Source organism: Argiope bruennichi, chromosome 10, assembly GCF_947563725.1.
Source record: "Argiope bruennichi chromosome 10, qqArgBrue1.1, whole genome shotgun sequence".
Classification (NCBI taxonomy): Eukaryota; Metazoa; Arthropoda; class Arachnida; order Araneae; family Araneidae; genus Argiope; species Argiope bruennichi.
Window position 1 is genome coordinate 50,082,715 of NC_079160.1, and position 12,035 is coordinate 50,094,749.

A 12,035-nucleotide genomic window follows, 5' to 3' on the forward strand; every position below is an offset into this window, starting at 1 on the left:
ATTTAAAAAAATCTAAAATATTAATTATACTAATAATAGCTTACAAAGCCATGCACTTATCAGTAAAGTACTGGAACTTGTCAAAAAATGTGAACTGAAAATCTTCTTCAGCATTTTTCTCTAGACAATCAACAATGAGCTGTAAAATAATGTACATGCATTTAGAAAAAATTATCGTTAAAAAATGCAACAATTCAGCATGGTTTTATGAGAAAATTTTAGAATTAATGTAGAAAATTTTCATATTGAAAGAAACATCTTATAATAAATGAAAAATGATTCTTAAATGAAATATAATACATTTCCTTCACAGTTAATACTCTCTAACAAAGGAAATTTTAAAAAAAAATTTCTATGTTAAAAATTCTAGATAAAGCACTGTAAAATTTTAATATTAAATTTTGAAAAAATAATGGATAAACAATTTCCTCCAACAAATTTTTAATACTATTATATTCTTTAATACTATTATATACAACTAAAAATGATACCTAAAAATTTAACCATAAACTCTGAGTGAGGATAATTATTTTTAATAAAACAAATAAATAAGAGGACAAAACACCTTTCCAAATTCGGTTATTTTAAAAGCAACACTTAAACTTCACACAATATATAATATATAAAAAAAAATCTATAAACTAGAATTATATGAAATTATTCTTTAACTAATTAAGTATCTATACAACATAGGATTCTACAAAATTTTAATGCTTTATTAAACGTTTAAAAAAAGGTAACACTACACACCTGACACTGCCTAATATAGGCATTTCTTTGATATAAATTCTCAACAATTTGTCTGTCTGTCATTTTACCCTAAAAAATTAAAATATTGATATCAATTAATACTAAATTACAATATCACAACTCAGTGTACAGTTGCAAAAAATTGCAAACTTCTATTTGGATTTTCTAACAGCAACATATGAAAGGAAATTTTCTATGTATAAAAACTAAAAATGTTCCATTCATTTTTCAGTAAAGTAATAATTTTATAATATTAATATTGGTTTTTACTTTTATTGAAGAAAAAAATTCTTTTACTTTTATTGAAAAGAAAAGATTGATTTTTTCCCCAAAAAAATAAAGAATCATTTATAAAAATATCATAAAATAACATATTTATACATAAAAGTATAGATAAATCAAATATTTTACTACTATTGACATTCAAATGTGCATCCAATAGACATCCATTGTACTCACTTCACAGTCAGTAAGTTAAAATTTACAATTCAAAGCAGGTTTCAACATTACATAAGTGCCCTTACTGTTAGGCACAGCACAGTAACTACTAGATGCTAATTTCCCATAAACTATTATTGAATGCTTCTTTTGTAAATACATTCATTTAAAAACAGCTGAAAGAAATTTTAAGAAATGTATCCCACAAGAGTGTGAAAAATGTGCAAAATGTGTCCCACAAGAGTCTCTAATCTTATTTTTGATCAGTGTTAGACAAAATAAAGCAGAAAATGCAAATGAGATACAAATCAACAAAATTTCATTTACATTTAAACAAATAAACTGAAGTTACTGCAGCATAAAATATTTTAAATTTGTTTACTAAATAGTGCTTTAAAATTTCTATTTTCTGACTTTTCAACAGGTTTATTCTTAGACCTCAGCTGCATAGAATTCTTTCATTTCATTTCTCTTTAATTTTCACTATTTTGTTTTTAAGTCAATTAATTCACTAGCAATAATTTATTTTAAAATTCTTTTCATCATTTTGAGATTATAATATTTGCTCATTTATGTTTTTGACATATTTATATTTCAAGTAACCATTTTTTTTTATATTTAACTTAAGTCTTTTTATTTGAAATTTCTTTATTCCACCTCATTTTTAGAATTCATAAGAAACTCGTGTTTTTTCTTTGAATTTCAAAATTTCAATATTTTTATGTAAGAAAAATTGCCTTTCAACTACGGCATGGCCATGGGATAGTACAACCAGAATATTAATTACCTCTAACAATTCTTTATAAGACATTTGATCTTCTAAATATTTTGATAAAACACTTGCCATTAAATTCTTTAATACTTTATACTCAAACTCTACTGAATTACAAGTTAACATCACTCAAAGTCATTCATATTTTTTATCTTGTAGTTGTTTCCATTTGGATAGAACAAAAACGATGGCTTTCATCTTGTCATAGCAGGAATGAGCTTATTTGGGCAATTTCTTTAAATCTGACAACTCGTACCCTTTGCAAGTGCATATTTGTCAGGAAATTTATCAAAGATTCTATTAATGAAAAAGTATTCAAATTATTTTTTTTTCATTGGTATCTGTAATCTCTAGGCATTTTTTCAAAAAGAAAATGTTATTTATTATGCCTTTTTAGTATTCTGTGCACAAAGAATTCAGTATTATATTCACTGATTTCAGCCCATGAATTTCTGTTAGAAAATCAAACTTATAATTGCAATTTCAGTTGTTAAAATTTAAAAGAGCATTTTTCATGATACAAAACATTTTCAAATAGATAAACATCTTTTTCATAACACATGCAAAAAAATGACAAAGCGGGCAGTCTCTTTAGTAAAAAAAAAGTTTGAACATTTGGGTTGTTGGGAAGGAAAACCTTCCATTTGACAAATATTTTTGTATTTTTACTACACTTAGCAACAGATTTATATTGTTTAGATTTTTGTATAAGAAACTTATTCTTTTCAACAATATCAACATAAAACATTAAATCATTCCATATTTCAATCTCTTACTTAGTAGCATCTACAAATCTTTAGATATCTGGTTCTTAACAAATTTTTGAAAATTATATGTTGTTCACCCTTTTTTTGGAGAATCTTTAAATAAATAATACATATTATATACAAATAAACTCAGGATCCCAAGTAAATACTATTACGCCATGTCTAAATTAATTGTTCACAACATACAAACAACAACTAACTACATTTATTAATAATGCTGAAAATTCTTTTTTGCATTTCCTCATAGAACAAAAACTTCCAATTTACAGATAGACTATTCATCAAGATAGATAAACACCCTTCGTTAAAACTTTTTTTTTTTTTTTTTTTTGCAGAAATATGAAATTTTTATAAAATATTTTTGATTGTGAAATGGTCCAAGAAAGTAAAAGCTCTATATCTGACTGCAGCATTCTTGATTCTTCATTTCCAAAGAGATTGTAGAAATCCATTAGCTTTGTTCGCAAAAGATTACATTGGGGAAATGTTAAATGAAATTAAGTAAGAACATGTTATTAGCTTACAGAACTTTTTGGAAATTTTGCTGACTTTGAAAATATCTTATAAAATGTTTGAAATATCCTTGCAAGAATTATTTGAATAACATTTCTTCAAAATCCATTTCAGTTCTGCATCAGAAGCATTAAGAAATGAACAAATAATGTAATAGTAGTATCTCTAGTTGCCAGGTTTGTATAAAATTTTTGGCAGTTGTAAGGGTAATCCTACTTGACCCAATTCTTCCTTTCTGCCAAACTACGAATAAAAAAAAATTGGTAACCAATAGCATTATCATAAAAAAAGAACTTTTGTCATTTATGGAATTTTTAAAGCAATACCAAGCTGCAATTAATTTCCAAAAAATTTTGGATGTGCCTTCCAATTTCTTTTTCACGGACTCAATAAAAAATAAATTGAAAAAAGCAAGTACTTTTCTAGAGCTACAAGTAGAAAAAAATAAATAAATTTCAATGATTTTCAAAGACTATGTGATAGCAATCTCGGAAGAAACCTTCAAACCACAAATTATCTTTACCTTCCCAATACCAAACTACAAACATGAACAAATAGCCTTCAAGACTTTAAAAAGCCAGAATTAAATTTACCACAAAATTTTAATAATCAATATTTAAAAATGAAAAATAAAACAATAACTATATTGGCAAGACCTTCAGAATGTACAACAATTTATTTAAAATCATTAGGTATAAACTGAGAATTTAAAAAATAAATTTAAAATTAAAAATAGATTTCAACAACAAAAAGTCAGACAACATTTTGGAATCATCATGATTTAACCCTTTCATCCCTAAGATCAATCAAGTCCAAGTACCTCAGAATACTACAATGCTCAAGTTTCTCTTGCTCAATGACAGTCTGTGTTTTTTTTAGGGTTTGATGCACAAAAAAGAGGATCCCCACTTAGGTGATAGTTATTAAGAAAATGTAGGTTCCTGTCTCCTAAACCCCTCTACAGGAGCATCTCAAAAAAGCAAAGCATGTATCAGAGGTATTTAATCAATCACATTTAATGAAAGAGGAGGGGGGTGAGATTTCTCAGCGACACCCAAACATCTTGGGTGCCTGCTAAAGTTTCACCGAGTGGCCATTTGGGATTTCACATTTCACAGTAAAATTCAGTTTATCATAAAGCATAAATGAATAGTGTAACAAAAGAACACACCACTGTAGACATTAGCATATCTCCTTCATCTTCAAACTCTGCATCAAGCCTATCTCGGAAAAGAATTCGAAGAAGTCTCCAAGTATCTCTTTCCATTTGAAGAGAAGAAAGCTTAGAAGATAATTTACTGAAACTGGAAATCAAAAAGTAAAGAAACATTAGGCAGGATATAAACATAAACATAATGCAGTAAGAAATCCTAATGTACTTCAACTAAAATTGAATCATGTTCGGAATATCTCTTAGTTTAAAAAAAATTCAAACAAGATAGCCAATATATAATATATATATTTTAAAATAATATTTTTTTTTATGAAAAACAATGTAAATAACTATTGCATTTCATATAAAGATTTTTGATAATATTGTTCTTCAAAACAGTTAAATAGTGTATTCAATAAAGAATAAATGTTTGTACAGAAAAATATTATAAGCTCTAAGTTAAGCTGAAAGAATAAAGTTTCAACTACAATGCATTATGTCACATGTAAGCCTTATCTTACAAACATCAAAACTTTTAAAAAATCACAGACTTCTAGAAATTTAAATTGAATAAGACAGATATTATTGATTGCAGATTACATTTATAATTTTAAAAAAAAGACATAAATAATAATGTATTTAAATAATGCTTATTAGACTTATTAGCTCAAAATACAAACCCTTTTATTAAAACAATATTTAATATTCAATTGAACAATATTTAGTTCATCATATTGGCAATGGTCAATCTTTTATTAAACAAATCCTCTGATTTTCTGAAAGTTTAATATTATATTTTACCTTTAAAAATACTATTTCTAAATGCTTTAATGTGTTTTATAGATCAGCTCATAAAAATATTAACTAGATATTTGACAAAAATTAAGGAAATAGTAGATATAAGCTAATAAGTCTATTTAGTAATTGTAGGTCCAACAAGCATCAAATGCATTCATAAATTAATGTCTAGCTAAAAAATTATTCTATCTATATAAAAAGCTGAGGCATTAATTTACTATAGAAAATATTCAAAAATATTAAATACCTCAAAATAATCTTCAATTTAAATCTAATTAATTATAAAATGTTTTAATAAATAAACCATGATTAACATAATTTGAATATATATAGTATAATATATAATCAATGAATTAAATTAATAATAAGCTAATAATCGAACTTTTCAGAATTTACAAGACTTTAATTTATTGTTCTTAGAATGTCAAAATTGTATAGCATAATTCTGAATAATATTAAAAAGTAGTTAATCCCAATTTTTTTTTCTTTATTTCAATTTTTTAATGTGATTAACAAAATAGCAGAGCTGCGGAATTCAAACGTTAGAAAGTAGCAGTCACTCAGAAGGATTACACTATCAGAGGTAAACAGGAAGAGCAAAATATCGTTTACATTTCCAAAAGAAAAATCTTAAAATAGAACAATAAACAAATGACATATATAAAACGTTAACCTTTCTTTTTTTTTTCCAATAAAAAGTTCATATATTGTGAAATATGAGGAAAATTTAGTGAAGATTTTTTGACAAGAAATTAAATAGTTTACTTTTTAATAATTAAAATTATATTTCCATTAAGTATATATAATATTCCACAAGAAAATAACACAGCAGCACTTCTGTGTACTGCAATATTTTATATAAAAGAATCTTTTACATTAAATTATATATATATATCACTTTAACTTCTGAGTTGTACATGCTGATATATACTCAGTTAATTCAATCTTTAAGTTCTTTTCGTATAAGTTTGAGCAAACAAAATTTCTCATTAATAGATGTGAAATACAGCAAAAAGTAATGAGCAAATTCTTTGTGAGACTTCACAAAATTTATTAGATTTCTCTCTATACTTGAAAGAATAATTTATTTGTGAAAAAAAGTAATATTACAAAGCATAATAAATCAGTTATAACATACTTCACATCTGTTGAATTAGATTTCATCAATAGTTTGGAAACAGCTGCAAAATTAGTACAACAAAGCTGAAAGAAAGAAAGAATAAGAATCAAAACTTTTACACTGGAACAAAACAAGATGCAAATAAAAAAAATTTACATAAAAAACAGTCAACACAAACTATGCAATCATTTCTAACCTCTTCATAATTCAATAAAAGATCAAAAACTTCTTGTTCTCCTGAATAACTTTGAAAAAAAGACAAGAAATCTTGAAACATTGCATCAATAACTGAAAAATAGAAAAATAGAAAAATTTTAAATATATTTTTCACTACTATAATGGAAACAAAGTTTATCATTTATAAAACCAAAATTTTACATACCATGAGAGTTAGAATCCATATCCAAAACGATTGTGGTATCAAACTCTCCCCTTGATGCATTCATTCGAGAGTCTTGATTAGTGAAATTACTCTAAAGAATAAATATGCATAGTTGGTTTAAAGACAAACAATTTTTTTTGTTATGAATTTAATCTCAATATTATTAAAGATAAGAAATTTAATGAACTACTTAAAATCCTTCATTTAAAATATACAATAACACAAAAAGTAATACAAAAAAAAAAATTTTTAATCAAAGTTTATATGCTTTCATCACAAAATTTTTCTAAAGGACATAATAAGCTGAATTTCTGTTTGCTTAAGGAGATGCTTAAGATAAAGTATTTAAGACCCTATCATACAGGGAAAATAATTAATATATTCAGCAAAAAAATAATTTTTCATATAAAAAGAATTTTAAAACAATGTTTATTCAATATGCTCTTTATTGCTTTACAATTGATAATTTGTAATAATAAATAGAATAGATGTAAGTATCAAATAAAAGGCATCATACAATTATACATACCTCATACATTTCACTCATTTCAGAAATAGACTCATTTTCAGGTATTAACATAGACATTGATGGATCTTCTATTAATAAAAAAAGAAAGATATACATTTTAATTATACAATAACAATTATAAGTTCTTTTATGGCATTCAAAACACCTAAAATTGACATTTAAATCATATTAATTATATGTATAATATATAATCATTACACATCATTATACATACAACTACTTAAAATGGAAAAAATTTTGTATATATAAAAATTTCTTTTATTTTTATGTTTTCACCATAAAAAAAATAAATAGTTAAGAGTTTGAAAAATATAATTTTAAAGAAATTATAAAATATAATTTGGTATTTTGAATTGATTACCAATGTGACAGAAGGGAATCACTTTATGGCAAAAGAATAATGTGTATATATATTTCTGAAAGTAGGAAAAAAAAAGGGGCATATTTTAAAATATATTAAATAACTTGTTTTAAAAAATGAAATATAAAAAAAATCACTGATAATGATAAATATATATAACAATATAAAAAAAAACTAATTTCTGCAGGCATATATTAATTTCCTCATGTTGCAGTAATTTCTTACCTCTAATATTTAAAGAAAAACTATTATAAGAAATTGAAACTGTATAACTAAAAAAAAAATTCCATTGACCATTCTTCCACAATGCTTTCTCATTTTTAAATAAACATAGCAGAAAAATTTTCAAAAATGCATTTTTTTTTTTAAATGAATAATCACTTTTTAATATTAAATTTGTCAGCTACCTTTTTTTTTTTTTTTAATTTGCCTTCTCATAAAACAAAGTAGTAAAATTGCAGTGTGCTTGTTTTTTTAAATAAATTAAAAGAATTTATGCTTTTTTTTAAATATTGCTGTATTCATGTCAATGTCATAATATATATATATTATTCATATTATTTGTTGTATTGGTCAGTCCCCTTTAAACTCAATTCTTATAATATGAAAACAAAATATGAATAAACAAACTGTAAGTGCAAAACGCCATTAATATCAATATTTTGAAAGACAGTACTTTTTTATTTAAAATTTTTATAGAAAGTAATTGAAATACTCAACGATCAAAAGTATCTATTATTAAAGTGAGATTAAACAATACCAATAAAAATGGAACAACAAAAATCTAATGGCTATACTTTAAACTGAATACAATAGCAGATGGTAGAAGATTTTTTTTTCTTTTACTTTTTTTAAATATTAGATAGAGAAAGACCGCATAATCTAAATGAAAGAATATTTGCGCTGGAATAAAATTTTAAGCAGGGGCAATTATTTTCAAAAAGTTATTTTATATTTATTGTACTTTTCCTAAAAAGAATAAAGTTATCTAAGTCTATTTAAAATGCAATAGTTGAGATGTAAAATACAATGAAAAAAACATCCAAACAGAAGATTAATCAGTTTTTCAAATATACAATAATCTATTAATTTATTCATAATTTTCACTTATAATAAATAACCAACAGGAATGATCTCCCTAAACCTTTCTCAAATACTCTCTAATTAAGGGGTTATCCACCACCACCACATAAAATTGCAGACTTTGGGTAAGACTGCAAATGCCTTGTACAGCCACATTTATAAAATACAGATCCTTGGTGAGAATTGAGTATTTTTAATAAATCTCTCATATGATTGTTGGTAATTAATCATTGTCATTTAGCAATAAGTACCTGAAAATCAAATTTGTGTTTTACACACTTTGCTGCCAATTAATTGAAACAACAACTTGGACTAAAAATTATAAGTGTAGTAACAAAATCACATACCAAATTTGATAGATTTAAGTCGCTGCATTTCTAAGTTATTCTGTTTACATGTTTCTGAAATTACAGAAATTACAATCAATCCCTTGTTGCATTTCGCTCAAAATTTGACAGATGTCTACAATTTAGTTCTTGAATCTGTGTACCAAATTTTTATTTACCTAGCTTTTTTCATTTTGTAAATGTAATAAATCTTATATGAACAGCCAGACAGACAAATTTCCTCTCAGTGAATTTTACTCAAAATTTGATAAAAAATATACAAATTTTTGAAAAACCGTATACAAATTTCATTACTGCATACAAATTTCAAAGCATTTATTTAGCATACATAATGCTGAAGATGCATTTTTTGAATTCCAAGAGATTTAAAGCATAGTAATTTATCAAAACTGCCAGATCACATTTTTTGATAACAGCAATATTTTTCTGTGCGTCATATACGAGAATGTAAAAATAAAAGTATGTATATTATGAACACTGTTGTGTGTTACAAACAAAATAAGCCAAACTGTTTGACCTACAGATAGCAAACTTGGTACACATACACTTTGAAAAATAGAAATGCGTATCTCAGAGCAACTTCTTTTGAAATTTTAACTAATTAAAAATTAATCAAAATTTTGGCATTTTATGTGCAATAATTTCAAAAACTGTTACAGCATAAAAATGACTTTTACATGATTTTAAAATTCCAAAAATTAGCTTTTCAATAATACCAATAAATGCCATAAAATTTAAATTTTTTAATCAATTATTTAAAAAAGTATTTTAAACACATTTTCTAACAATATATTTCCAATAAAATTTAGCCAGCATGAGCAGAATATACATGCATCAGAAAAATTAGCTTTCAGTAACATATTGCTGTCATAAAAAAAAAGCTCAGATTAAAAGATTTAATTAACTCTCCCTTTAACTTAAACCTAAAAAAGTGTAATTTTCAGTATAAATATGTAAGAAAAAAATTTAAATGAAACATGAATTTTTTTTAGAAAAATAAATGCAAGAAAAGATTTTCTGTAACCTTTCAAAATATCTATATTGTTAATTCAAAATTCTATATTATTTAAACCAAACATGACTTATATTTACAGAATATCTATTCTAAATGGAGCCAAACAACTAATTTCTAAATTGTCAGGATTAGGCATACACATTGAATCGGGAAAATGGATTAAATGAAACAAAGAATTATACTTAATTCAGTTTGAATCAATAAATATTCTGATGAATAACAAAATTTAAATTGTTATACAGACTCTCGATTAGAAGAAACCCACTTAATAAAATATTCTTAAGACATTAAATTTTTTAAATAAATAAATTTTAAAAAAAAACTTTTTTGTGTTTGAAATTGAGTGAGTTATGAAAATTTGAATATCACAATTTTATAAAAATGCACAATTTTTGCACAATTTTAGAACACATCATTCAACTGTCTTGATGATATGCCAATCAACTACCAGAGATTTTCTAAAATAAATTGGCCATAAATAATAATAATAATAAATAAAAAAATGAAATGATTGCCCAAAAATAGCAATATCTAAAGCTTCATAATTTGGCTAGATATGATGGCAAAAGATTGACCAAGCCACACTTGGCTATACTGCGCCAATCATGTGGTAACATTAGAATAGGTTTAAAAGCACATTTATTTTTTATGAAGTACACATGTGAAGATAAAATAGCCTAAAATATCACAATAAAATTCTAAAACCATCTTTTATTTTCAAATTATATATGATTCCTCCAAATTTAAAAATCTAATGCAAAGTTGAAACAAAATGGTTAAATACGAAATAGGAAAAAAAATGCTAAATACAAGTATGAAAAACAACTGATCTTAAGAATTTAAAAATATTTGGGTGGTGTGTTTCACTCACCAAGTCAAGGAAGATGAGGTAAAAAAATGAACACGATAAGAACTGAAAACAGGACAGTCAATTAAAATATGGTGAATAGTAAAATTTACTCGGCATGTGTTGCATGTAGGCGCATTTTCACCAAATATCAAATGCCTGTGGGTGAAACAAGTGTGTCCTATACAGAGATGTGTCAATTTAACATCCATCTCACATATAGGATGTACAGACCACAAAATAATGTCAGTTTTCACAGAATGTAACTTATTTTGGATCAGCAGATCCCATGACTTTTGCCAGTCAGAAAAAATGTGATAAGAGATGGACGTTTTAGTATTATGAAAGGGAAGTCCAAAGCTCAAAATATAAGGAAATATATATAGAAAATAAGAAAATATATAGAAAATAAGGAAATATATATAAAGAATATATATAGAAATATACATAGAAAATATATATAGAAATAAGGAAGAAAATATATAGAGAATATATATAGAAAATAAGAAAGAAAATATATATAGAATATATATAGAAAATAAGAAATATATATTGAAAATAAGGAAATGCATAGTAAAATGAACAGAATAGGATAAAGCTTCAAATATAGTATAAGTTATATATCAATAAAAATTTGAGCTTTAAAAATATTTTACTGAAAAAACCATTAAGATCAAGTTACATAAAATATATCATTGAAATTTAATAACTATTTTTCTTAATAAGCCAGTGGTTGCTAAAGGGCGCAGATATATTAAATATAAAATAACTAACCTGATGTTGGAAACATTCCATCAGTAGTTGAATCATCAAAAGATAAGCCTAAAATTGGTATATCAAATGTTCATTAAATGTTTGCACACAATAAATTTTAAAAGAGATCTCATTGCAAACCAATTTAAATTTTAATAAAAAAAAATATGCTATTTATAGTAGGCATGTCTTCCAAATTTAATAAATACATATAAATATCTACCTTAGCTTATAATTTCATTATAAAAATATTTAATTTTAGAACTTCAATATATCAATACTTCATTTCAATCATTAGAGAATAATTACAGTTGTCAGGTACCTTAATGCACATGGAAAAAGATGTATTTATAATTAAAATCATAAATTTTAGATTCTATTCTTTTCTATACCTTAAAAAATATTAA

The 12,035-nt window shown here is 24.6% G+C and overlaps 1 protein-coding gene across 1 annotated transcript in view; it reads right to left on the reverse strand.

Annotated features, from left to right (window-relative positions):
- The window catches only part of LOC129987950 (nuclear pore complex protein Nup107-like), a 38,727-nt gene that overhangs the window by 22,371 nt on the left and 4,321 nt on the right, over window positions 1–12,035 (reverse strand). Inside the window, exons 3-10 of the mRNA XM_056095970.1 lie at window positions 11,650–11,697; window positions 7,223–7,290; window positions 6,694–6,784; window positions 6,508–6,599; window positions 6,330–6,394; window positions 4,412–4,544; window positions 751–819; window positions 45–139 (exon numbers count right to left, since the gene is read on the reverse strand). Of these exons, the coding sequence (XP_055951945.1) occupies window positions 45–139; window positions 751–819; window positions 4,412–4,544; window positions 6,330–6,394; window positions 6,508–6,599; window positions 6,694–6,784; window positions 7,223–7,290; window positions 11,650–11,697 (661 nt within the window). The remainder of the gene's footprint in view (window positions 1–44; window positions 140–750; window positions 820–4,411; window positions 4,545–6,329; window positions 6,395–6,507; window positions 6,600–6,693; window positions 6,785–7,222; window positions 7,291–11,649; window positions 11,698–12,035) is intronic.